Source organism: Pogoniulus pusillus, chromosome 35 (genome assembly GCF_015220805.1).
Source record: "Pogoniulus pusillus isolate bPogPus1 chromosome 35, bPogPus1.pri, whole genome shotgun sequence".
NCBI classification, from domain to species: Eukaryota; Metazoa; Chordata; class Aves; order Piciformes; family Lybiidae; genus Pogoniulus; species Pogoniulus pusillus.
The window spans coordinates 13,079,665-13,107,047 of NC_087298.1; the positions used below are offsets into that span (position 1 = coordinate 13,079,665).

The 27,383-nt window shown below is 55.3% G+C and overlaps 1 protein-coding gene across 1 annotated transcript in view; it reads left to right on the top strand.

The window, feature by feature from the left end:
- MED27 (mediator complex subunit 27) overlaps positions 1-17,215 on the top strand; it is a 107,671-nt gene extending 90,456 nt beyond the window's left edge. The window contains exons 6-8 of the mRNA XM_064171036.1: positions 4,612-4,653; positions 14,167-14,244; positions 16,750-17,215. Of these exons, the coding sequence (XP_064027106.1) occupies positions 4,612-4,653; positions 14,167-14,244; positions 16,750-16,884 (255 nt within the window). The 3' untranslated portion in view covers positions 16,885-17,215. The remainder of the gene's footprint in view (positions 1-4,611; positions 4,654-14,166; positions 14,245-16,749) is intronic.
- The last annotated feature ends 10,168 nt before the right edge of the window (positions 17,216-27,383 follow it).

The following is a 27,383-nucleotide window of genomic DNA, read 5'->3' on the forward strand; positions in this document are numbered from 1 at the left end:
GTTTGGTGGTGACAGGACAAGGAGCAAAGGGCAGAGATGAGTACAAGCAGCAGAAGTGTTGGTAGCCTTCTGGTGCATTGGCCAGGCAGGTGCAGAGAACCACAGCTGGGAGTGTGTCCAGGCTGTGGCTCTGCTCCCAGGAGAGCTGAGGCTGCACTTTCTCCATTGCTCCAGCTCGCTGCCTGCTTGTGGAGGTTGACAGGTTGGGAGCTTCACATGGTTCTGCTGCACTGGGGCCCAGCTGAAATGGGTTCTGCTGCTTACAGGCTTCAGTACCTGCAGAATTAAGGTGGGAAACCACAAGTCTGGAGCTTGCAGGGAGTGAAGGCAGAAGGTTCTGGGGGCTGATTTTCAGCCTCTGCTTACACAGACAGTTGCATTTCTGAAGTGCTTCTTGTACTTCCCTCCTGAATTATTCACAAGCCCTGCAGAATGTGTCTCTGCCAGGCTGCCAGCTGCATAACTCAGGCATTTCTGGTGACACTGTGCAAAAACAATAGGTGAGATCTGGCAGCCTCCTGCCTTGTGGTGGCTTCTGACTGCTGCTGGCTCTGCAGTCTCCCTCGCTTGCGGTACTAACCCACCGTGCCCACCACATCCTGATGCTTCTTAATTAGCCTCATGGTTTTAGTGTTGGCACTGTGCCACCCTCAGTTGCAGACTCTGACATACTCATTGTGCACTGGAATTTAATCATGGATAGTAATTAATTACTCATGTTGTCCTGGTTCCTGAAGAAATGAAGCTCTGCAGCTCACCCTTCCAGGGCAGCCTCATTGTCAGCTGAGCCCAAGTCTGCCAAGAAGGATCAGCCCACGGGGGGATTGTTTTGGCATACCAAGAGCATGGCTTGAAGCTGCTGTTGCCCCTGCAGGGGCAGACTTCTCAGAGGCTTTCTGCACATCCTCCTGCCCTCTGGAGCAGGGGGTTTGAAGGAGCCCCAGCTTTTCACCAGATCAGCTGGCTGCAGGCACAGCAAGTTTGGGTTCTTCTTGTAGCTGCCCTTGTAGGCTCCAAAGCCAGCAGTTCCAAGTCTGTCCCAAACCTTCACCTTGACAGGGAGCATTTGGAGTGGGTACTTCCATGCTTCCCTTTGGATGCAGAGGCCAAGAACTACCTCAGCATGGCACATCTAGAGTGGGTACTTCCATGCTTCCCTTTGGATGCAGAGACCAAGAAGCACCTCATCATGGCACATTTAGAGTGGGCATTTCCATGCTTCCCTTTGGATGCAGAGACCAAGACCACCTCAGCTGGGCACGCTTGGAGAGGATACTCAACATGACTGCCTAGCCAGATTCTTCTCTTTGCATCCCTCAGCCTTAACTAAAGCAACCTAAGTGCCTCAGTTGCATCCTGGTGGTGAGGAGCTCGGGTCCTGTTAATGCTGTGGCTTCATTAATTACCCCATATCAGTAACAAAAAGGCAGCTTTTAGCCTCCTAGCGTAGGAGAGGAGAAGCAGTGGTGTGGTATCAAAGGGAAGCTTCAAAGCCAGGCAGAGCTGTCTCTGGGGTAATTTCTGATCCCTGCATTCTTTCCACTTCAAAGCTGGCTCTGTGTGTGTGTGTTTGGGTGAAAGGGGGGGGGATGTGAATCAGATTCCTCTAATAAGTGCTGGCACCAGACCTGTTTGATATTAGATGCAGGAACATTCTGATTTGTTAGCGCCTTTGAAATCGTTCAGACGACCTTCAGCAGATGGCCTCTTGTTCCTTACGCTGGGGCTGGCTGGGGGGAGTGGGGCACTGGGAAACAGCAGCCACACAGGGGAAAAAAAAAAAACAAACCCCCCAAAACCCCTCAGTTTAATTCACATGCAGAGGATGCCCTGGAATTGTGCTTTCAGCAGTTTTGTTTCAGTTACAGATGTGAGCCTTGATTGAAAGTGAAAAGTTGAAGAGTAATAGAGCCGTAGCGATGCATTCTGTAATCCCCCTCTGTCAGAGGGGAGAGGTGAGCAGGCAGGCAGGATGTGTGCTCAGGGGGCTGGGGCAGCTCTGCCTCTTTGCTTTCTCTTTTGCTTTTCCTTTCCCTTGTGTTTTGATTTGTGGGGTTTTTTTGGTTGTGTTTTTTTGTCCTCCTCCTCCTTTTGAACTCGTCCCTAAGACACATTCATCACTTTTTCAGCTTTTCAGTCTTCCTGCCAACCAAATGAACATTCAGGACCTGTTGGGCTCATCTCAAATGCAGCATCTGAAGCAGACTTTGGGTTTTTTTTTTTGGTTGGGTGTTATTTTTTGTTCCAGCTCTTGAGTCTAACTAGAGAGGATCACATCCTTGGTTTGATCAGGAGAGATTAGCAAAACCATACATACAGCTCTGTCTCTGGTGGGAGAAAGCTTTCAGTGACATGAAAACAGCTTTTGAAACATAGGGACTCAGGGTTTTCCTTTCTGGTGTAGACTTTTCTAAGCTGGAAATGGGAAGCTTCCTTCCCAACAGGTTTGCTGTTACAGTGGAAACCAAGCTCAGGTCCAACACTCAGAATCTCAGGATGCCAGGTTGGAAGGTACCCCAAGGATCATCTGCTCCAACCTTTCTAGGTCACAGTCTGGTTGAAATGACCTGCCCCAGCACCTGGCAAGCTGAGTCTCAAAACTGACCAATGTAGGGAATTCCACCACTTCCCCTGGGAGATGATTCCAGTGTCCAGCTGTGCTCATGGGGAAGAGTTTTCTGGAGTCTAATGGGAATGTTCCCAGCAGCAGCTTGTCCCCATCCCCCCTTGCCTGCTCCATGGGACTGCTTGTAAAAAGGGAGTCCCCATCCTCCTGGCAGCCAGACTGAACTCCAGCATCTGAGTGCTGATGGCAGTGACACAGGTTCTTGACCCCACCCCAAGAGCCAATAAATGTAAAAAGGTTTGTAGGTACCTGCCTGAGGCTGCTTCTGTCTTCATCTTAGCTGGAAAAGGCATTGAGGCTTCAGCTGCCTTTTGTCTCAGCAGGTCAGCTGCAGGAAGCCATCGAATGTCTATCCTGGAGGGGGTTTAAAGTATTTAGCATTGCCTCCTGTGCAGGCTGAGGGCTGGGGACTGGGGGGGTCGCTTCTGCACCACTGTTTAGAAGAGAGCCACAGGGCAGGGTGAGTCCTTCCAGCGTTCTGAACAGTTTTAGCAACGTGAATCGGTTACTTGGTTTCAGCATCCTCCCCCTCTCCACCTGCACCCTGCTCTGTTGTGTTTCACTCGCCTCGGGACAAGAGGAAATGGCCTGAAATTGTGCCAGGGAAACTTTAGGTTGGAGATCAGGAAAAATCTCTTCTCTGCAGGAGTGGTCAGGGATTGGCACAGGCTGTCCAGGTTGGTGCTGGAGTCCACATCCCTGGAGGTGTGCAAGAAACCTGCGGCCTGGGGACAGGGTTTGATGGCTGTGGTGGGGTTGGGTTGATGGTTGGACTGGATGATCTTAGAGGGCTTTCCCAACCCGAACAGCTCTGTAATTCCCCATTCCATAGGGCTGAGCTCTCAGGCAGCATTCTTCTCCACATGAGCCACTTGGGAGCTGAACCAGGCCCAGCCTCCCCTTCTGGTTTCCAGGGCGAGTGGAACTTCATTCAGTTTGGCTCTTTTACTTTGCATATATCCAAGCCACAGCAGCTAAGTCGTGGATGCCTGCAGTTATCCACAACCTTAAATCTCTTGTAGTGTGATTTTTGCCTGCAAATGTAAATGCAGCTTCCTAAGGGATGTTTTATTTGGCCCCAGCAGAGCAATGCTTTGGCTTAATTCAGCTAAACGTTCTTTGTGTCGCTCGGAACTGAAGTGCTTATTCAGACACGAGCAGCAGCTCCAGCAGAATGCCCTCATTTTGCAGAGCAGACTCGAGCTGAGCAGGATTTGCATAGCTCAGCCACAACCCCATGCAAATGAAGATTTTGCTCTTTTTAAAGACCCACATTAATGCAACAGGTCTTGTGAGCATCGCTTTGGTAGCGCAGCTGATGGCCTGGGCTCCTTCTTCACACGGGGCAAAGGAAACCTCTCAGCATTCACTCCCTTGCCTGGGTTGCAGCAGGTAAAGGCAGTGGGGCAGGACAGTGATCTTGGAACTGCATCTCCAGAGGTCACAGGCTCACAGGATGTCAGGGGTTGAAGGGACCCAAAGAGATCATCCAGTCCAGCCAGAGCAGGACCATCCAATCCAGCTCAGGGCACACAGGAACACATCCAGACAGGCCTGGAAAGGCTCCACACAAGGAGACTCCACAACCTCTCTGGGCAGCCTGTGCCAAGGCTCTGGGACCCTTCCAGGCAAGAAGTTACCCCTTGTGTTGAGCTGGAACCTCCTGTGCTGCAGCTTCCATCCATTGCTCCTTGTCTTATGCCAGGGAGCAAGATCTCCTTGGCTGCCCTTTTACTCTGAACAGCTGCTCAGAGAGATGGTGGAGTCTCCATCTCTGGAGACTTTCAGAGCCTACCTGGGCATGTTCCTGAGTGACTTTCTGTCATGGGTTAAGTAGCAGATTCAGCTCAACCCATGAGAGCTTCTCTAGGTGCCCCTGACTTGATCTCCAGAGGACCCTGCTCTGTGGTTCTGTGTCAGCTTCTTGTTCTGCATAAAGCTGCTCCTTCACATGTGCTAATGTCTGACTCTTTTCCCTCTCCTAGCTCGACATCTGGTCCAAATCCAACTACCAAGTGTTTCAGAAGGTAAGGCTCACATTTCTCTCTCCATACAGAGCAGGAGGAGTCCAGGAGATGTGCAGAGCTCTTATGTAGAGGAATTCAGAATCTGTTCCTTGGTTTCCCTGCATTGTTTCTGGCCCCTCCTGAAGAGCTGTTTGGTGAATCAGCAGGACTCAGTTCCAGGGGGGGTTGGAGATGTATCCCATGGTGCCTGCTCCTCTTCGGTGCTGGTGCAGGCAGGAGGAGTAAGTCACTGAGAGAATGGCCCTGCAGAAGGGAAGGCAGCCCCAGCCAGAGCGTGGCAGCAGTAAGTACAGAAGTGTGGCTCTGGGGAGGATCTCTACCTTGCTGTTTTCCAGGCAGGGAAGAGAGCATCTCTCCTTGAAGGCCTCTGTCAGAATGCTCTAAGTCCCAACTGATCCAGCTTTCCATTCCAGTTTCCTTTACCTTCCAGCCACAGCTCCAGGAGCTCGAGGCTCCAGCCAGTGCCCAGGCTTCCTTTCATCTGCTTTTGGTTTGTCTAACAGACTGGGGTCAGGGACTCAAAGGGCATAAAAGCAGGGGTCAGCAGCGTGGCATATTGGCTGCTTGTGCATCTTCCTCCTAAGACTGCAGATGCAGGCGGAAGGGAAGATGCTCGACCTGTGATATTAACCTGCCAGAGATCAAAGGACAGCTCTGGGGAGGTTGGTTGCTCCCCCTTTCTGTCAAGCATTGAAGGAGAAATTTGGCTGCAGTTGGTTTTTTCCCCTGAGTGCAGTGGGTTCAATACTCCTTCTGCTTTTCTCACGCCTCAAAAGTAGTTGGTGTCAAGTGGAGTAGGAGGGCAGGGAGCAGAGCAGTGTCAATCCTGCTTCTTCATTAGGGTGATAAAGGTAACTTTAGCAGTGGAATGCATCTGATCTTCTGGAGTTATGGTGGTGGAGTCCTTTTGGTTGGAAAAGACCTTGAAGATCATCAGGCTCAACTCATGTCTAACTCTTCAGAGCTAAACTGATCGAAAGAATCACCTTTTAGATTGGATATTGGGAACTGTTTCCTTCCTGCAAGCAAGGTCAGGCATTGGCACAGGCTGCCCAGGGAGGTGCTGGAGTCCCCAGCCCTGGAGGTGTTCAAGAAGCCTGTGGCTGTGGCACTTGGGCCATGGTTTAATGGCCATGGAGGTCTCAGGTTGAAGGCTGGACTTGATTATAAAAGTCTTTTCCAACCCAAACAGTTCTGCCTTTCTGTGACCTCCCCTTCCCCCTCCTCTGCCTCTCCTCTAAAACACAGCCTGAACATCAAGTTCCTCTTGTCCAGGTCTCTCTTGATGCAACAGCAGCAAGTGTGTGACTGTTCAGCTCCAAGAGCAGCAAGAAAAGCGAGCAGGGAAGGGCCTCCCTGTGCCTTTTGTTCCAGCAGCTGTGTGCACTCCGCTCCCAGCCCTGTCACTGCCTTGCCTTGGGCCATTTAACCTCTCTTTGGATCCATTTGCTGCATTCCTTAGGCTGGGGCAGTACTTGCTGACTTCACAGGAGCTGTTGCTGAATTGGTTGCCCAGTGCTCTCGGGTTGTTGCATGACAAATGTGATCAAAATGCAAGGTGATGGTGCTCTCTAATCAATAGATCCTGTGCTATTGAGCTGAGAGCTGGAGGAGCTGAGGCTAAGACCCAAGTCAGCCTTTCAAACAGATAACAGCAAATGCTGTGGTTCAGCATAGTTAAGTGTTCTCTGCTGCTGGCCTGGGTTTGGCTTCCTCTTTACCCTCTGAAGCTGCACTTGCACCCACTGATGACACCCAGGACTCGTTCAGCAGCAGCCAGATGAAGGGAGCTGACTAAATAGTGTCAGAGAAAGGATGAGACTGTTCCTAATGTGGGGTCTGTACTGCAGCATCTTCAGACCAAATGTTTTCATGCCATTAAAAACTCATCAGTGAATGTGTCAGAGCACATCTGAACGTTCTTGAGCTGTGTGTCTGATGGCAGTCACCAGGAACAGCATGTGGAAGTGCTGAGAAGGAGAAAGCCAGATGAGTAACTGCTCCCCCACCCTTGGCACCCCAGAAGCAGCCACCCCTCTGAATTCAGGGCAGGGCTGTTCTCTCTGAAGGCTGGACCCAGTTCCCCAGGCTCTCTTCAGTGAGGGCAGAACAACATCTGGACCTCACCAGGTGCCTGCCAGGGGTAGCTGCAGCCCTGTCAAATTCTCACAGGGCTGCAGCATCACTTCCTGGGTTGAGGACCAGACACCTCTGATCTTCAGTCCAACCCTGTCAACCGAAGCTCAGTTTGCCCTGGCTTTGTTTGCAGAGGCTGCCTGTGTCAGCACACCTCTGCCCTCCCGGGCAGGCAGGATAGCTGCGTCCCTGGCAGCCCAGGGGGTGGCTCCAGGAGGGCCATTACCGTTCAAATGTGTGGTCATTGCCTCAGTTCCCTGGAGCCTTCCTGAATTCAGGTCCTGGGGTGAAGAAGCTTTGCAGGCATTGAATCTGCCAGCAGGGTTAGATTGAGAGAATGGAGCTGGGAAATGAGAGAGGGGAGGCTGAAAGGGCAAAAGAACAAGGAGCAAAGAAAAGGTTTTTCAGACTTGCAGGTTGGGCTGACATTTAAGCTCCACAGGAGCAGCCACTGCTTTCATCTCACACCTCCTCAGTTTAACACTTTGCTTCTCTGGATCCACCAGAACAAGAGTTGGAACTTGCTGGGAAGTACCCAAATGTCTGTGGGCTTCAGTCCTGGTAGGGAGAATGTTCCCGAGAGCTGCAGAATCCCAGGGCTTGGTGCAGAGGGTTAAAAAATAGATCCTGTAGAGGATGGTGCAAAATTCCTACCTTTGCATTCAGCAAAGAGGTAAAAACAGAGAGCAGGAGAGCTGCTGTGGGTGGATCCGAACGGGAGATGGTGTCAGGCATAAGAGCAGCACAGCTGGGTTTGAATCTCAGAAAAGCACTGGGTGGGAAGGGACCCTCAAAGGTCATCTTGTGCAGCCTCCCTGCAGGTAGCAGGGGCACCTCCAACCTGTGCTCCACAGCCTCCCTGGGCAACCTGTGCCAGTGTCTCACCACCCTCAACCTCTGCCAGTGTCTCACCACCTTCACTGCCAAGAGCTTCTTCCTAACATCCAGTCTCAACCTCCCCTCTGCCAGTTCCAACCCATTCCTCCTCCTCCTGTCATTCCCTAGCCCTCCTGGAGCCCCTTTCAGATCCTGGAAGGCCACTCCAGGGTCTCCTGGAAGCCTTCTCTTCTCCAGGCTGCAGCATCCCAACTCTTCTAGCCTGTCTTCATAGCAGAGCTGCTCTTCCTACCATCCAGGCTGAATCTGCCCCTTTCCAGCTTTGTTCCATCCCCCCCAGCCCTGTCACTCCCTGACACCCACAGAGTCCCTCCCCAGCTTTCTCGTAGGCTGCTCAAGCCCCACGCATGGGCTTTAAACCTTTATACTTCATTCTGCTCTCAGAGTCCCCTCCTTATTTCCACCTAGATGGCCTGGGTAGCTGAGCTTGCCACAGACTGGCTTGGGTTTGACTCAGAATGCTTCCTCCAGAGCTGTGGGCAGCTCTGTGCCTCCCCAGCTGCCTGCAAGCTCCAGGGTCCCGGAGCCCTGGGGCGAGGGGCAGAGCTTTCCCCAGCGCAAGGGCACATCACTATTGTAATGTATGAAGATGTATTCTTGTCAATAATCTCAGAGCACAATCACATGCAGGATGAATGCATGCATGAGAGCAGCACGGGGGCAGTGATGGTGCCTGCTCAAGGAGAGGAGATGGACTGCGCCAGGGTCACCTGCGTGATTTGCTCCCGTGGCGTGAGCGCTGCTCGGCTCTGCGCAGGGGAGGCAAAGCCCAAAGAAGCAGAACAAGCAAAATATCAACTCCAGCACTCTGTGAGCTCTGAGAGGAGGTGACAAATCCTCTGCCTCAGGAAGGGGGGCAGTGCTGTACCGAGCTGCGGGTGGGGAAGGGCATCTGGCCGATCCACGCCGAGTTCATCAGTGCCTGTTGGTAGAGGGCATCATCTGGCAGCCTCCACTGTGCCTCCTGGGCACCAGGTTCCCCCCAGGGAAACTCAGGTGTGGTTCTGGAGAGCAGGTTGAGGAATGAGAATCCTTGGGAGTCAACAATGCACTGGTGCAGCTCCCCAGGCCCAAGCACTGCCAGCTGCCTTTGCTGTCTCACAGTGCTGTGATCATGCTGCAGAGCTTCAGGCTCCTCTCTGCCCAGGCCACGAACTTAGCAGGCTTTAAAAAAGAATTAAAAACCTTCCAGGGGATTTAGAGAATCCTTTTATATGAGATGGAGTTGTCAGTGCTGTGCTCGAGGGGATAAACCAATAAGTAAGTGGCAAGGAAAGTTCTGCCTCTTCAAGGAAGCTCAGCCCCTGCTTGTGCAAAGCATAGTGACTGGCAGGGAGGCAAAACACTGGAGAGAGACAGCTCCCAGAGTTCAGCTGGGTGCTCTTGGGGTGTTTGGGCTGGGGTTTGATGCCAGGTGGAGCTTCATACATCTGTGGAACATGCAAAGCTAAACCTCAGCTCTTGGGCTGCTGCTTGCAGGTAGAGGAAGTGCTCATAGAGTGCGTGGGGTTGGAAGGGACCTTAGAGCTCATCCAGTTCCAAGCCCCTGCCATGGGCAGGGAAACCTCCCACCAGCTGCTCAAGGTCTCATCCAATCTGGCCTTGAACACCTCCAGGGAGAGGGCAGCCACAGCTTCCCTGGGCAGCCTGTTCCAATGTGTCCCCCCTCACTGCAAAGAGTTTCTTCCCGTCCATACCCTGCAGCTTTACCTCAGAGCCTTTTGTTTCCTGAGCGCTTCCAGGTCTGACTGCTCTCACTGCAGCCTCGGGTTAGGTGCAGACCCTGGGGGCAGAGCTGTTGAGCTGTTCCAGTGACTTCCCAACTTGGTTGGAACTGGATGATCTGTAAGGTCTCTTCTAACTCAACCCATTCTGTGATCCTGTGAATCTTAAACATCTTTTCCCACTGGGACAGTCCTGGGATTCTGTGATGTTATTAATGTCAAGTCTTTGTATTCAGATTGAGTTTCTTGGCCAGAATCTGAGTTTCTTGGCCAGAATCTGTTCTTTTCTGTTCTTTGCCTGCCTCTGAAGCCCTTTTTGCTCTCCAGGTGCTCACTGTTGGTGAGCAAAGTTGCTCTTCAGGACATTGCCTTAGCTTTTGCTTTTTAAAGGCAGAGGTCCCAAGTGCTTTGCAGCCTCTGAGTTGTGAAATATTGAACTCTTCTGCCAGACCTCCTGACAAACAATCCATTTGGAGGTGCAGAGCAGGAAGCATCCCAATCAATGTGCTCTTCTGAGCCTGCCCCAGCTCGGCAGAGCAGGAGGCGTTAGGAGGGGACTGATAGGAGGGACTGCAGTAGGGAAGGCAGAGCAATAAAAGGGAAGTTAATAAAATCGACCCCCACGATGTACAAAACCTCATCCTACACCCACAGTAAATGAGTTTGTGATTCCAGCTTGGCTGGAAGGAGAAGGAAAAGTGAGTCCCTTCAATGAGCTGGCACAGCTGCACTTTGTCCTGCTCTGCTTTGGGGTGGGACCTCTGTGCCAGCTACTAAAGCTCTCTATTGATCTTTTCTTTGCCATTATTATTTTCCCCTCCCTCCCCCTCCCAAATTCCTTTTAGCTTTTGGGGCCAGTTTGTGCTTTCTCTCATCATCTCTCTGATCTGGGGAGGGCTTTGATTCTTCTTTGCCTCCTGTGCACTGTGAGTTTATCTTTCCCTTTGGAAGCAGCCAGGTGTAAAATCCCAGAGGGGCTTGGGTTGGGCTGGGAGGGGCCCCACAGATCATCTGCTCCCACCCAGCTCTTCTCTCTTCCCGGAGGCCTGCAGGGACTGGAGGAGGCAATGGTTTGAAAGGAGAGCAGAGCAGATTGAGATGGGATGTGAGGAGCAAGGGTCCTGGAACACTGCAACAGGTTGCACAGGGATGTAGTTGAGGCTCCAACCCTGGGGATAGTCAAGGTGAGGCTTGACAAGGCTCTGAGCAACCTGATCCAGTGGAGGATGTCCCTGCTGAGTGCAGGGGGGTTGGACTGGGTGACCTTTGGAGGTCCCTTCCTACCCAAACCATTCTGTGAACCTCTGAGGTCAAGGGAGGGGATTCTGCCCCTTTGCTCTGCTCTGCTGAGACCTCACCTCCAGTACTGCCTCCAGTCCTGCTGTTCCCCCTGTGAGAGAGACACAGAGCTGCTGGGGTGAGGCCAGAGGAGGCCACAAAGATGCTCCAAGGGCTGGAGCAGCTCTGCTGTGAGCACAGGCTGAGGGAGCTGGGGGGGTGCAGCCTGCAGAGGAGAAGGCTCCAGGGGCACCTCAGAGCTGCTGCCAGGGCCTGAAGGGAGCCTGCAGGAAGGCTGCAGAGAGACTTTGCTGAGGGGGTCTGAGCCAGGCCAAGGGGGAATGGTTTGGAGCTGAGGCAGAAGCTGTTGAGTGTGAGGGTGGTGAGAGCCTGGCACAGGCTGCCCAGGGAGGCTGTGGCTGCCTCCTGCCTGGGGGTGTTGAGGGCCAGGCTGGATGAAGCCCTGAGCAGCTTATCCCAGCTGAGAGGTGTCCCTGGGCATGGTAGGGGGGTTGGAGGTTGGAGGAGAAGATCTCTGAGGTCCCTTCAACCTAAGCCCCTCTGAGATCCTCACCCCTTGCACTTCGCAGGGCTGGGAGGTTCCTTCCCCTGCTCCTCTTCCTCCCTTTGATCTTCTGTAGAAGCACTTTCTCAGCACTTGGTTAGGGTAGGGATCACCTCCGTTTCCTTCCCAAAAAGCCATTGTTGGTGTTCTGGCGGCGCTGGGTTGGCTTTTATCTGCCGGTGGAGCCTCATTAGCTTTGCATGACAATAGCAGCAGCATCTGTTCGGCAGCGCCGGAGTGGCCTCCCCAGCTCCAGTCCTTAATGGCACTCAGGCTTATTATTTTTCGTTAAGCAACTTCCTCCAGCGCCAGGAGAAAACAACTTTGTTGTGCAGGGGGAAGAGGGAAAAAGAAAGAACACACAAAAAAAAAACAAAGAGAAAGAAAAACACAACGAGAAGAAAAACAACCCCTCAAAAACCTGGAGTCTGTTAGAAGCAGAAGCGGAGCAGAAGGAGAGCTGCTGCTCATAAATATCTTCAGAGCTTGCTGTTCTGTGACACCTCTGCTGCTACCCCAGGAAAGAGCATCTTGAGAGGAGAGGGAGAAAAGCAACCCTCAGCTCGGGCTTGGGCTGCAGGCAGCTCTGGATGCTGCAGCAGAGGTGTTCAGGGGAGTGAGTGCTTGGAGCCCTGCTGCTGGTGCCGCTCGGCAGGGCACTTCTGACTGGCTCTGTGCAGGAGGTTGGTGGCCCTGCTGGGGGGGGTTGGGTTGCTGCTTGAGCTTGATGGACTTAAAGGTCTCTCCTGGCCAAAGTGATGTTGTGGTTCTGTACCTGGCTGAAGCAGGCTGAGGCCCACTGCATGAATTCCTTGCCTGAATGAATTTTGTGGCTGGAGGTGAGCCAGAGGAGGCACCAGGGGTGGTCAGAGGCTGCAGAACCTCCCCACGGGGACAGGCTGAAGAGCTGGGGCTGCTCAGCCTGGGGAAGAGAAGGCTCCAGGGAGACCTTGGAGCAGCCTGACAGTACCTGCAGGGGCTACAGGAGAGCTGGGGAAGGACTTCTAATAAGTGCTGGGAGTGACAGGATGAGAGGGAATGGATTGGAGCTTGAGCGGGGCAGATTGAGGCTGGAAATGAGGAAGAAATTCCTGAGAGTGAGGGTGGTGAGACCCTGGCACAGGTTGCTCAGGGAGATTGTGGATGCCCCTTCCATGGAGGTGTTCAAGACCAGGTGGAGCCCTGAGCAGCCTATGCTGGAGGGAGGTGTCCCTGCCCATGGCAGGGGCTTTGGAACTGGTTGATCTTTGGGATCTCTTCCAACCCAGCCCATTCTAGGAGTACTTTCCAAGCTCACAGCACTCTCAAAGTCCTCAAAGTTTCCCCTCTGTGGTGTCAGCCTCGCACTGAGCTGAGCTGGAGTTAGTGGTGCTCCCCTGCTGGGGGCAGAAGCTCAGAAGTGGATCCTGAGTGGGCCAGGCTGATGTGCTGCAGCGTGGCAAGGGGAAGGCTGCGTGGTGTGAGCTGGAGCCTGGCTCTGCAGCCAGGGCCTGGGGAACAGGCACCTCCCGGAGCAGTGCCGGCAGCCTCCCTCCCTGCCTCTCCCTTCCCCTCTCCAGTGGAAGCCTTGGAGTGCCCCAGCACAGCTCCCAGTGCTGAATTAGCCTAAATCCCAGTTAGGAACCAGCACAGGGAGCTGGGAGTAGCAATTGTGGCTGCAGTTCACTCTTCTTACTCACAGCTTGCTGTGGTGGGGAGCCAAGCCCAGGGAAATGCATGGCCCAGCCCCGAGCAGAGCACTTCTTCTGCCTCCTACAGCTGCAAAACACAATGAAATCACTAAGCAGCCAGCCACCTCCTCTGCCTGCTTTGATATTACTGATGTGGACCATTAATAGATTTACAAGTTGCTAATGAGGGCCATTAATAGATTTACAAGTTGCTAATGAGGGCCATTAATAGATGTACAAGGTAGAGATGGAAGAAACTGCAGTGTTTGTGTTGTCCTGGTCCTTCAAGAGCACAGCTCCAAGGACTGTGCCAAGAGTCTCAGCATTCAGCTTGGAATTCCAGCACTCAGCCTGGAATTCAGCCTGGGCAACTTGTGCCAGGGTCTCCCCACCCTCACTGCAGAGAATTCTTTCTTCACCTCCAGTTTCTGTCTCCCCTCTCCCAGCTCAAAGCCATTGCCTCTTGTCCTGTCACCCCAACCCCTTGTCAGAAGTCCCTCCCCAGCTTTCTTGGAGTCCCTTCAGGTACTGGAAGGCTGCTCCAAGGTCTCCCTGGAGTAACTTTCAGAATGCTTAGAATCATAGAATCAGTCAGGGTTGGAAGGGACCACAAGGGTCAGCCAGTTCCCCCCTGCCATGGGCAGGGGCACCCTACCCTAGAGCAGGCTGCCCAGAGCCAGCTTTGGGTTGGAAGGTGTCTCCCCACCCTCCCCAGTCTCCAGTCTGAATCTGCCCTAATGCCACAAACTGGGTGAGATTTGAATGCCAAGAGCAGAGACTGTGCCCTTAGGCTGCAGGGCAGCTGCTTTGCCAGGGAGGTTCTGCTTTCTGACACTGGAAACTGTTTCCTTTTTACAGCTGGGTTGGTACCCAGAGTGGGAGGCAAAGGCTCATAGTTCAGTGCTGTTCCATCCAGCTGGGCACTGTCCCCAGCAGCTGACATCAGCTGCTGCTCTGGACCCTTTCCCCAGCACTCTCAGCTTTTGTCATGTCTCCGAGCTGCTCTGTTTGGTTCTCCTGTCTGTGCTCGAAGCTGTCATGATTGCTTCCACTGATCCTTGTCTGAGGTTGGCAGAGGGAATGGGAGCTGTCAAAGCACAGCCAGAAGGGCTCTGAGTGTGTGTCCCCAGTCACAGAATCCTTCCCTTGCTGCTTCTCTGTGGAGTTTGTGCTCTTTTCCTGAAGGTGTCACACTGCTTGTGCTGAGCTGCAGTCAGTGACTGTTGTCCCTCTGTCTCCCCAGGTGACAGACCATGCCACCACTGCCCTCCTGCACTACCAGCTGCCCCAGATGCCAGATGTGGTGGTCAGGTCCTTCATGGTAAGTGCACTGGGAAGGGAAGTTTTCCACAGAGACTGCAGCATGCCTGCTGTGAGGGTCAGACTGGATCATCTTGAAGGTCTTTTCCAGCCCAAATGATTCCAGGATTGCCACTGGGCAGTTGTGATGCACTTGGAGCTGCTCCCATCTCACCAAGCTGGCCAGCAGGGAGTGCCTCTAGTTCTCTGCAGCTCATCCCTGGCCAAGGATGAAGAGCTCCTTCCCACCACCTTGGGATCATTGGTGTGGGAAGACTGAGCTCCACATGGAATGTGCTTGTGAGTGCCTTGTCCCTGGGGTGTTTGTTCTAGGCCAGGCTGGATGAGCAGCTGAGCCTGGTTGAGAGGTGTCCCTGGGCACGGTGGGCAGCTTGGAGCAGCTGAGCTCTGAGGCCCCTTCCAACCTGAGCCATTCTATGGACACTTTGGACTTCTCCTTTCAGCAGGTGTCTCAAGTGCACCTTTGAACCTCATTTACCTATTTTGTTGTACCCTGGCTGAGGAGATTTGGGTTCTCTGTAGTGCAGGCAGAGCCCACCCAATCTGAAGCAGCCAACAGCACTTTGCTTGTCCTGCTCTGTCACCCTCGTCCCCAGCACTCCCTGCTGAGCCCAGGGAAGATGCAGTTCTCCTGGAGGAGAGTTATTGACAGGCAGAGAGGGGTTGGGTTGCTATAGCAAAGGCTCTGATGAAGATGGAAGGATTTGTTTCAGTAAACTCATCTGACCTCTTCTTCAGAGAACAATTTTCTCTCATCGATGCGATTCGATAGGGGTTTAAGTGACAAGATTCATGTGCACCCCTCAGAGCAGAGATCTGCTGCCCCAGGAGGCTAAAAGCCTCCTGGAGGAACAGGATCTGAGGCTCTGGGCTGATTAAAAGCTCAACATGAGCCTGCAGTGGGAGTGCAGCCCAGACACAAGCCTGTGCTGGGCTGCAGCAAGAGCAGTGTGGGCACAGGGCAAGGGAGGGGATTCTGCCCCTTGGCTCTGCTCTCCTCACACCCCACCTGCAGTCCTGGGTGCAGTTCTGGAGCCCCCAGCACAAGCAGGACATGGAAGTGTTGGAGCCACTTTGGAGGAGGCCACCAAGATGCTGAGAGGGCTGCAGCAGCTCTGCTGTGAGCACAGGCTGAGAGAGTTGGGGCTGTGCAGCCTGGAGAAGAGAAGGCTTGGAGGAGACCTTGGAGTGGCCTTGCAGGATGTGAAGGGGGCTCCAGGAGGGCTGGGGAGGGACTATTGACAAGGTCTGGGAATGGCAGGAAGAGGAGGAATGGGTTTGAAGTGGCAGAGGGGAGACTGAAAGTGGATGTTAGGAAGAAGTTGTTTGCAGTGAGGGTGGTGAGACACTGGCACAGGTTGCCCAGGGAGGCTGTGGAGCACAGAATGGGATCTTTGATCACGTTGGGTGCTTCTGTGCTCCACAACCTCCCTGCAGGTGTTCAGGACCAGCCTGGATGAGGCCCTGAGTGACCTGTTCTTGTGGGAGGTGTCCCTGCTTATGGCAGGGGGTTGGAACGGGCTGAGCTTTGAGCTCCCTTCCAACCTAACCCCTTCTATGATTCTATCTCCTCAGGCTGGGGACTGAGTTATGTAAATGCTCCTTGCTGGCCGTGGGGATGAGCCACTTCAGGGGCAGGGAACACCTGAACTGACACCTGGAGGGTCAGCACCAGCCCTGTAGGTATCTGATTATTGCTCTAATCAGATTTCAAATGGTACAGAACTTTCATGACCAATGAGTATTGATCCCAAAATCACATTAGAGAGGAAGTTGATTAGCTTGCTGTGGAAGCCCTTTTTTGTCTTCTGCCCTGGAGAGTTCAGCCCATTGCAGGGGGATTGCAGCAGGGGGGTGATGGATGGCCACAGGGAGAGGCAAGCCAGCATTTGGTTGAAGAAGGAACCCATCAAGAGCAATCAGAGTCCAGGAAAAAGATGAAGAGCATCACAATCAGATTGCTTGAGACTGGAAGGGACCCACAAAGGTCATCTTGTGCAACTCCCCTGCAGGCAGCAGGGACACCTCCAGCCAGAGCAGCCTGCCCAGGGACACAGCAAGGCTGGTCTTGAATTCCAGGGACAACCTGTGCCAGTCTCTCCCCACCCTCACTGTGCAGAACTTCCTCCTGATGTCCAACCTAACTCTGCCCTGCTCCAGTTCCAAACCATTGCCCTCCTCCTACCACCACAGCCCCTCCCCAGCAGCCTTCCTTGAGGTCTCCTTAGGACATCTGCCTGGCACTGTGGTTCTGTAGCTGCAGACTGCTGCTCAGGGTGTGTGAATGCCTGCTGACAAATGTGCTTGAGTGGCTCAGGAAGGCAGAGCTGATGACTGCAGAGGGAATTCAGCTCCACACTGACCTTGTCAGCTCCATCCCCAGGCGCCTCCGCGGGGCCTCTCCGGAGCGCATCCTCTGTCCTTGCTGTGGCTGTCTGCCAGGAGTGGTGAGAAAGGGGCACAGCCACAGGCAGGCCTCTTCACTGCTCTCCCCTTTCCCTTTCAGACCTGGCTGAGGAGCTACATCAAACTGTTCCAGGCACCCTGCCAGCGCTGTGGCAAGTTCCTGCAGGAAGGCCTCCCCCCCACCTGGAGGGACTTCCGCACGCTCGAAGCCTTCCACGACACTTGCAGGCAGTAGCAGCCCAGCTGGTCACGGGAGGAGTGGAGGCTCTGGTGGGCTGGGAGAGCTGCTGGCTTCAGGGGTGGCCTCGGTCCTGAACCTTCGCTGAGTGCTGAGGCTGCAGTGATTCAGTTGACTCTTTGCAAGCAGATCTGCGAGGCACAGGTGAGCTGAAGAGGCTGCCTGTGATGGCTTCGTGCTTCTGGGCCCAGGGGCCCCAGCCTGGGCAGCTCTGGCAGGAGTAAGCTTTCTTCTGAACCAGAATATCTGTGTACAGTTTGTCTTCTGTGGCAGAATTTGCAGTGCTGGTGACTTTTGTAAGCCTGAAGTAAACTTTTTCTACTCCTGAGCTTGTGCTGTTGGTTGGCCACACCAGAGCCGTGGCGGGGGGGAGTGCTGGATTTCCCAGCACTGCTCCTCTCCTTGGAAAGCTGGAACCACTCAGACACCTCTGCTGGTGCCAGGCTGCTCTCTGCACACTCTGTGTTTCCTCCAGAACTTAAAGTGCCCATGCAACACACCAGCAAAGGGGCAGAGCCCTCCCAGGAGTCACTGCACTTGGAGTGGCTGGGAATGTGCAACTCCTGCTGGCCTCAGCTGTTGTCTGTGCAGCCAAAGATGAGGAAGGTCCAGTTCCAGCTGAATGTTTGCTGGCCTGGGGCTGGAGTGGGTTCAGTGTCTTCTCTGGTGTCTTCTTGAAGCTTGAGGAGGGGAGTTTGAGACTGGAGGTGAAGAAGTGATTGAGAGTGAGGGTGGGGAGAAACTGGCACAGGTTGCCCAGGGAGGTTGTGCAGCACAGAAGCACAGAATGGGATCGAGGAGCAGAGCCCAACCCCAGCTGGTTACAGCCTCCCTGCAGGCAGCTGCAGGCAGCAATGAGCTCTGCCCTGAGCCTCCTCTGCTGCAGGCTGCACACCCCCAGCTCCCTCAGCCTCTCCTCACAGGGCTGTGCTCCAGGCCCCTCCCCAGCCTTGCTGCCCTTCTCTCAACACCTTCCAGCACCTCAACATCTCTCTTGAACTGAGGAGCCCAGCACTGGACACAGCACTCAGGGTGAGGCCTGACCAACCCCCGGACAGAAGCATTCCAGGGCAGAGGGGGAAGGGCCCTGCCAAACCCAGCCACAGCTGATTTCCCTCATGATAACTTTCTCTGCTATTCCTTGACCCAAGTTGCCTTCTGAGCACAAAGATCGCCCAAGACAGGACAAGGTCTGCATCTCAGATGAGAGGGAGCCTTGGAGATCAGCAGCCCTGCTCTCCACCCCCTTGCTGTGCTAATTAGGAGGCTTTGGCTTTCTGTTGGGCTCAGCACTTTTCCTGTTGTTCCTTGGAAAGGTCACAGTGTGGTCTCCAAGCTGCTTTAGGTGCTGCTGCCTGCCTGCTCCGTGCTGTTTGTCCTTAAATCATGGTGCAGGGAAGCAAACCCTGAAGTTTGCAGAAGTATGAAGTGTGGAATCAGTGCCTTGGCACTTGGAGGTAATTAGTTGCAGCAAACAGCTTCAGCTGCTCTCTGTGTTAATTGAGCCTGGAATTTCAAACCTGTAATTGGTGAGCCTGGAGGGGACTCATAAAATGCACTCTGGGTACCTCTGTGCAGAAAATAATTGTCTGACAGAAGTGCAAAGCAAAGGTGTTGGGCACCTTCCTGCCCCCAGGGACCTGCTCTGGGTGGGGAACCTTCTCCTCTGGTAGGGAGGAACTGATCCCCAGGCCTGCAGGCCTGCCAAAGGCTGGAGGCACAGAGTCAGAGGATCAGCCAGGCTGGAAGAGAGCTCCCAGCTCAGCCAGCCCAACCTATCCCTCAGCCCTGTCCAACCAACCAGAGCCTGGCACTAAGTGCCCCAGCCAGGCTTGGCCTCAGCACCTCCAGGGATGTTCCCCTCTTGGGCAGTGGAATTGGCTGGAGTCTCCTGGAGGTGAGGAGTTGCAGCTGGTTGTGTGCAGCCTGTGCTTGTCCCTGCCTGCTCTCCTTCCTGCAGGCTGGAGTGCTGAGTGCCCAGGGCCTGGTGGACACTCAGCTGGAGCTTGCCAAGCCAAGCATAAGCTCGCTGTGAGTTTTGGGTGTGAGGGGCAGAAACAGAGAGATTTGCACTCAAAGGCTGCTGCCACAGTGCAGCATTTGGATGTTCTTCCTCTGCTCTGCAGCTTGGCTGCTAGGCTGGGCTGGGCTGTTGCTGCTTCCAGAAGTGGTTGAGTCTCTCTCTTCCAGGGCATCCTCTAGAGCTGCTCTTCCCCTGGTGGTTATTTCTGCAAGGCAAAAGCTGCTCTGGAACTGGGGGCAGCCAAATTTAACAGAGAACAGGAAGCTCATCTGCATGAGAAGGAGCAGAGCCTGGGGCCGCCTGTGCGTGCTGGAGCTGCATCGCTCCTGGGTGGGTAGTTGTAGCTCAGTGACACCCCAGTTCCACCTCACACCACCCCAGTCCCCCCTCACACCTCCCCAGTGCCCCTCACAGCACCCCAGTGCCCCTCACAGCCCAGGCCCTCTCAGCATCTCGCCCTGGGGCAGCTCCCTTGGCACTGCCCCGCTCAGAGCAGCCAGCCTGGAGCTGTGCACCCCTATGAGACCTGCTCCTGGGTGAGGCTCCCGGGGGCAAAGCCCAGCAGCTGTGCTGGGGGTGCTAGCAGGTGCCAACGCTTCCAGAGGGCATCTTTTGAGCCAAGTAAAGCAACTTCCTGAGCGTGGAAGTTTCCCTCCGGGAGGGGACCCCCAGCACACGCCGCAGCCTGCTGCCCCCCAGCACCCCCTCCCCAGGCCACTTTAATTTCTCTGCCACTTCAGGACAGATGGAACAGGCTGAACTTTGTAATTTTCTGCTCCCAGGCCTCCCTTGTCCCCTCATGCATTTTTCATCAGAGCTGCTGGCTCCTGCCCTGTGAGCAATATTGATCGACTGATTAAGCCATCAAGCCATGGCAAACAGCTTTAATTTTCCAACCAAAGCCTTTTAGTTCCCTTTCCCTTCCTTGTGTATTTGTTGCCTTCTTAGAGGAAGTGTTGAATGGCTGCTGAGAAACAAAAGCATTCTGTGAATTAGTCCCCCCGGGTTAATTGGGAGCTGCACACCACAGAGCAATCCCAGCCAGGCACTAACCCACGCCGGGGGGAAAGAGAGTGGGCAGGGCTGGGGCTGCTGCTGGGGGCTGAAACCAGAACCAGCCCTGCCCGAGCTTTGGGAGAGGGGACAGTGTCTGCTCAGCAGGTTTGCTGCTGACACCAAGCTGGGAGAGGCTTGGCTGAGACAGCTGCAGGCTGTGCTGCCATCCAGAGAGCCCTGGGCACAGAGCTGGGCACAGAGGAACCAGATGAGGTTCAACAAGGCCAAGTGCAGAGTCCTGCACCTGGGGAGGGAGAATAAACTGCAGCAGGACAGGCTGGGAGGTGCCTGCTGCAGGGCAGCCCCAAGGAGAGGGACCTGGGAATGCTGGGGGAGAACATCCATGGGGCAGCAATGTGCCCTGGGGGCCAAGAGAGCCAATGGGGTCCTGGGGGGCATTCAGCAGAGTGTGTCCAGCAGATCAGGGGAGGTTCTCCTGCCATCTGCTCTGCCCTGCTGAGACCTCATCTTGAGTGCTGCTTTCAGGTTTGGGCTCCCCAACTGCAGAGGTACAGGAACTGCTGGAGAGAGTCCAAGGGAGGGCTGTGAGGATGATGAGGGGACTGGAGCAGTGCCTGGTGAGGAGAGGCTGAGAGCCCTGGGGCTGCTTAGTCTGAAGAGGAGGAGACTGAGAGGGGATTGAATCAATGTCTGTAACTATCTGAGGGCTGGGGGTCAGGAGGGGGGCACAGGCTCTGCTCACTGCTGCCTGGGATAGGACAAGCAGCAATGGATGGAAGCTGCAGCACAGGAGGTTGCAGCTCAACACAAGGGGCAACTTCTTGCCTGGAAGGGTCCCAGAGCCTGGCACAGGCTGCCCAGAGAGGTTGTGGAGTCTCCTTGTGTGGAGCCTTTCCAGGCCTGTCTGGATGTGTTCTGTGTGCCCTGAGCTGGGTTGTGTGGTCCTGCTCTGGCAGGGGTTGGACTGGATGAGCTCTTTGGGATCCTTCCAGCCTCTGGTGTCCTGTGATCCTGTGAGCAGGCTTTGGGTGCTTGGCTTTGCTCTTTGGGCTCTACCAATAGCCTTAAAGTTTACTGAGGAGAGAGGAAGTCCTCTCTGCCTTCCTGTATCTGGCCCTACCTGCAGTGCTTGGGCTGTGCCCATCAGGGCTCACACAGCTGGTGGAAGGCTTTGGTGTGGGCTGAGGTTCAGCCCCAGCAGAAGCAGTTGCCCCAGGGGAGGAGGTGGTTGGAGGTGCTGAGCTCCCTGCTGGAGCCTGCAGTGAGGCACCTGTGAGGCTGTTCTCTGTTCCCTTTGTGTTCCCCTGGGGCTGTGCTAGGGGGACGTGGGCAGGGGTGCAGGTGGCAAAGGGATGTTTGGGGAGGACAGCAGCTGTGAACCTGTGGTCAGAAAGGAGCTCTGCAAACCAGAGGCTGGGACCAAGGATGGAGATGTTTTGTCACTCAGGTGCTGAGCTGGAAGGCTCCAAAGTGCCCATGCTTGGGTCTGTCCTCATTCCCCATCCCCAGCAGGTTCCTCCCATCAGCTCCAGAAAAAGAGGGAGCATGCAGCAGGTGTTAATGGGAAGATCATTTGGAATTCATGAGGACAAAGATGTGCAGCCAGAGCGTGAGGAGCAGAGTTGCAGTCGGGAAGGAGCAGCAGAGGCTGGGATGGATGTCCCCAGCTGCAGTTAACCCCCAGCAGCAGGCAGGTTTCAGCTGCTGGGTTCCCAGCCCGAGCTGCTCCCTCTGCAGCTGCAGAGTTGCTCACAGGAAATTCCACTGTAGCCTTGGCACAGGAATAAAACTGCTGGCAGGGAGAAGCAGCCTGAGCCTGTGCACCACTGCCCTGCCCTTGGCTCTCACCATCTGCACCTCCTGCATGCCTCTGGGTTTTAGACAGGTATTTTTAGCCCTTTTCCCTTCCCTTGCAGCCTCACTGCTGTTGATGCTCTTTAAGATGCTGCAAAGAAAGCAGGAGCCTTCTTTCGGAGACACTGAGGTGCCAGCAGCCAGCGCCCGGGGCTGGCTGCGGCTTCCCTCTGCTTCAGGGAGCAGCTGCAGGCAGAGGTGAGCTGTGGGCACTGCTCCTTTCCTACCGGGTGAAGAGGTCTGGTGGGTGTTGGTTCCTGCAGCTGCAGAGGCTGCAGCCTCCCAGGGAAGCTGAAGGAGAGCAGAATGTCAGCTGAGAAGGGGGCTGGGAGCTGGCCCAGCTCTGTGTCCTGCTGGAGGAGGTAAAGTTGGTCCCTGAGCTGTGCCGGGGATGCTGCCCTCTGCCAGAAAGAAGCTCCCAAACTTGCTCCAGGGGGCTCTGGAACTTCCTTTTGCTTCCCAAACTTAGCTCTAATCCCAACCCCACTTTGCACAGCGGTTTCCAAACCAATTTGTTTGCTGCTGGATGGTTTTGGGGCTGTTCCTGAAGCCAGCAGAAAGCTTTGTGCTTATTTTTCACCTGAGAAGCTTTTCAAAAGGGTTTTCTTGAGGGTGGGGGAAGGGAAGGGTCAGCCCAGCGTGAGCCCTCTCCTAGCAGGCTGGGAAGGAGCTGAGTTCTCTCTTTTCTAATGCAAGCAACTTTAGAGCCCAGGGTGGAGAAATTGATTTGCCCTCCCCCAGCTTATCAGGAGCACTGAAAATATTCATCGTTAAACAGTGGTGACACAAACACAAAGTTACTCCTCCAGCCCTGCAGGCTGGAAATGGATCTTCCTTCTTTCTTCTCCCCTAAGCACCCTTGGAGCTCTGCAGAAGCAGCAGGTGGGAACTGCCTGGCAGAGAAGCAGCACTGGGAAAGCAAAGCTGCTTGTGAAGGGTGCTCAGGAGGTAGTGACTGAAAGAAACACCCAAAAGAATCAGAGAGTCGTTAGGGCTGGAAGGGACCTCAAAGCTCAGCCAGTTCCAGCCCCTCCTGCCACGGGCAGGGACACCTCACACTAGATCAGGTTGCTTAGAGCCACATCCAGCCTGGCCTCATCCAGGCTTTGCTTGTACACCTCCAGGCACGGTGACTCCAGCACCTCCCTGTGCCAGTGTCTCAGCACCCTCGTGGTGAAGGAGCAGTCCCTGGAAGTCCACCTCTGAGTCACTGAGTTGTAAGTTGCAGTTTGAGTTGGTGCTGCCACCCAAAACCTCCTCACAGGAGGCACTGGGTTGGAAGGGACCCTGAAAGGCCACCCAGTCCCAGCCCCCGCCGCCAGCAGGGGCACCTGCAGCTCGCTCAAAGTCTCATCCAGCCTGGGCCTCCCAGGGAGGAGGCATCCCCAGCTTCTGGGGGCAGCCCATCCCAGTGCCTCACCACCTGCAGCAAAGAGCTGAGGATCATAGAATGGCTCAGAATGGTTGAGGCTGGAAGGGACCTCAAAGCTCAGCCAGTTCCACCCCCACGCACAGGCAGGGACACCTCCCGCTGCAAGAGGTCACTCAGGGCCTCACCCAGCCTGGCCTTGAACACCTCCAGGGAGGCAGCAGCCACAGCTCCTAATGTCCCACCTAAATCTGCCCTTCTCCACTTTGAGAGCAGTGCCCCCTGTGCTGCTGCTCCCTGCCCTTGGGCACAGTCCCTGCCCACACGGGAGCCTTCTCTGGCTCTGCATCAGTGCTGCTGCCCTGCTGCTGTTCAGCAGCTGCAGAGAAGCTGCTGCTCCCCAGGGTGCTGCTCCCCAGGGTGCTGCTCCCCAGGGTGCTGCTCCAAGGCAGCCACTCTCACCCCTGCAGCCCTGCAGTTTCCTCCTCCGTTGTTAGCAGGAGGCTGCATTGCCCAGGTCTGGTTGCTTCTCTGTCTCACCCTGCCTAAGGCCATCAGTGCTGCAGGCCATTCCTCGATGGGAGTCCAGGAGCAGGTTTGGCAGCAGAGCTCCACTCTGTCCTCGGAGTCTCTGCTCAGGTTTCAGCAGCTGTGCCCAGAGTGGTTCCTGCTGCTGCCTTCCCCTGGCTGGAGGGAGTCAGATTTGTTTAAAATGGAAATTCTGAGTCTAGTTCCATTTTTATCTTTCACCCCTGAGGTATCACAGCCTTCACAAACTCTTTTTAGTCTGGAATTGATTGATGTCCATGAGAGTTCTCCACTGACATCCATGGATCTTGGACTGGTCCCAGGGTGCAGCAGTGCAACCATCTCGGGGGGGAATGCAGCAGCTGCTTCCAGCCTCCCGCGGTGGTGCTCTAGGGCAGGAGGAGAAGCTTTGTCAGGCTGCCTGAAATAGAAGTGCCTCATGGGCAGGCAGCTGTCAACCCCCAGAGCAGTGAGAGGTCAGAGATGGGGCTGGGTGAAGAGCCTGGATCCTGCTGTTGGTTCAGTAACACCTCCAAGGGGGTCAGATGTGGTCCCTGGGCATGGGGCAGTGCTTGGCAGAGGCTGCCCAGGGAGGTGGTGGAGTCCTCATCCCTGGAGGTGTTCAAGAAGCCTGTGGACATGGCACTTGGGGACAGGGTTTAGTGGCCACAGTGGTGCTGGGTTGGACTCAGTGATCTCAGAGAGCTTTTCCAGCCAAAACATGATCCTGTGGCATGCTGGAGGACAGGAGGGGGGTGCTGGGGCCTCTGGGATGTCGCAGAGCACAGGGACACTGAGGGGGGTCTGTGGGATGTGAGTGTTGGGCTGCTGGATGAGAGGGACGATTGGTTTGATGCTCATCTCACAGCTGTGCTGAGTGGGAGGAGGGAATGCTGCCTGCTGCCTGCTGCTGCTGCTGCTGGGGGAGGAAGAGAGGAGGAGGAGTCCAGACCTCAAGAAGAGGGCTGGGGGCAGTCACTCTGCAGGGAGCCCCCAACAGCCCTCATGTTGTCCCATACTGGCAGGTTCCAAGTGCAGCCTAGAGGTGCCCTGGGCCATCCTCTCCCAGCACTGGTGCAGGAAGCTCTTTCTCCCACCGGGAGTCCCACCCAGTGTCTCCCTGTCGTGTTCCCAGAGCTGGTGAAGGAGGTGATGCTGTTGTGTGGGACATGGACTTGTGTTTGCTCGGGGACCAGGTTGTGTCAGACAAAGCACAGCACTGCCCTGTAAAGCCATTCTGTGCCCCTGCCAGCCCATAGTGACCCATCCCTCGCTGTGTGAGGTGAGCAGTGGCCAGCTGGAGGACACTGAGGAGGGGGAGCAGGCACCCTGTGAGTCAAGGACTGGAGTGGGATTGCCGTTCCCAGTCTCCCCTCGGTGGCTTGTGCCTGTGGAAGAGCCCCCGGAGCACAGCCTGGCACTAACCCTGGGCCCCAGCAGAGCTGAACCTCGGGGCCAGGGCAGCGCCAGGAGGACCAAGTGGTGGCAGAGCTCCACCAGCTGCTGCAGCTGCCCAGCACCGTGAGCAGAGGCAGGACCCTGCCCACGCACAGCTCTGTGCCAGCAGCCTTTGGAGCTCCTTCTGACGCGCTAAAAGCCGAGGGGAGAGACCCCAGGGGCCGCTTTGAAGCCACCGTGCTCCTCTCACACGCTGCCAAGGAGCTCAGCACAAGAAGCAGCCAAACCCTCCGTGGCCTTCGCTGCTCCTCATCCCCCTCCTCCTCCCCCAGCTCTGCTCCGGGCACCTCTGCACAAAGGGACCTCCACGACACGCAGGTGTCCTCCACTTGTCCTGCTCTGATTTAGTCCCTTGCAGGGGCTAAAAATACTTGAAAGGTAACCCCTGGGGTGGCTCTTCCCATCCGTTCCTTCTCCTCCTGCCTCCTCCTTCCCAGGCGGGTCCCTGCAGCCGAGTTGGCTCTTCCATGCCGTGGAGTCGCTGCACAAAGGGAGGGGAAGCTCAGCCCCTTCCATCTGCTGCTTGCACAGCCCGGTGCCCTCGCCTGGCTTGTGTGTGGTGGTGGAAGGCTTTCACCCAGAGGGACTGGGAGCTTCAGCTGACCCTGCCCAGGGGCTGCAGCAAGCAGCTGGGAAAATAGGGAAGCAAAAGGGATGCTCAGTTTGGGAGCTGGTCCGAGGGGGCTCTGGGGGTGTAAAGGCAAAGTGAGCATGGTGTGGTGTAAAGCCTGGTGTGGGACAGATGCAGATGAAGCCCAAACTCTGGGTGTGTTTGTTTGACACACCCCCCCCCCCAGCTGCTTCCCCTCCCTGCTGCTCCTTCATTAACTCGTTTGGGAGCCGGGCTGTAAATCCGAGGCCGTTTAGCAGGTGAGGTGAGCTGTGAAGAGCAGATCTGCACCATTTGCACATTGCTTGGTGAGCCGAGAGCTGCTGCTGCTGACTCACGAGCCGAGCTGCTGCTCTTGGCAGCCCCCCCCCCGCCCTCCAGCTATTTCCATCCAGCCCTTCACCCCTCGCAGCTTCCTGGCAGCCTCCCAGGTTTGTTCCAAGAGCAGAAGTATTCGGGACCCAGCAGAGCCACCTGTTTGGTCCCTGAGCCACGCAGGTACTCTGCTGCCTCCCCCGGCCCCAAAGCTGCATCTGAGTGCTCCCAGCGCAGCCCTCAGTGTCCGGCAGGAGCTCCTCGGTCTCCGCGCATCACCCGAGCCCCTCTCTGCTCCTCTCGGGGCTGCGGCGGTGCTGGAGGAGCCAGCTCCAAACGGCTCAGGTGCACCACAGCTCTGCTGGCCTTGGGGATCACTTCTGAGCCCAGGTCCTCGCCCAGCTCAGGAGGGGCAGCAGCTCTCCTGGGGCTGGTGCCTGAGTGCTCCCCTGGGGCACATCTCACCAGCAGAGCAGCTGCAGGCAGCTCCTTCCCTGTCCTCCTGCTCACTTCTGCCTCCCCACCACAGCCACCTCTTGGTGCTCACCTCCTGGGCATGCTGACCTAAAACCACCTCCAGGCAGCAGGTTTAGTTTCCACTGCTCACTTGGGGATCTGCTGAGCCACAACAGCCATGCAGGGCAGAAGGATTTCTCTGCAGCCCCTCCAGCTCCAGGCCCTGGGGGGCCAGGGAAAAGCTCCTGTCCTGCCAGCCCGTGGCCTGTGTGCAGGATCAGAGATGATCTCTTAAATCCTGCTCTTCCCTGGGATTGTTTTGTCCTTATTGGACACTAGGAAGAGTTTTTGGGTATTAGGAAGAGTTTCTTTACTGGAAAAGTGGTCAGGTGTCAGAACAGGCTGCCCAGGGAGGTGGTGGAGTCCCCATCCCTGGAGGTGGTCAAGAAATGAGCAGATGTGGCACTTCAGGACATGGTGCAGTAGTCAGGGAGGTGTTGGGTAGGTTGGACTTGATGACCTTAGAGGGCTTTTCCAGCCTTGATGATTCCTTGCTTCGTCCTTCTCCCAGCTCTGGATGTTTGGCAACATCTCCCAGGGTGAAGCCTGCACCTTCTATGTGCCTGGGCTGGGATGTGTCAGGAGAAGGAGGTGAGGGAACAAGTTCTGCACCATGAGGGTGCTGGAACAGTGGAAGAGGTTGCCCAAGGAGGTAGTTGAGGGCAGATAGTCAAGGTTAAGGCTCTGAGCAACCTGCCCTAGTGGAGCATGTCCCTGCTGAGCACAGAGGGACTTGGACTGGGTGAGCTTTGGAGGTCCCTTCCAACCCTGCCCATTGTGTGATGCTCTCAGGAAGGAGGCTGCTA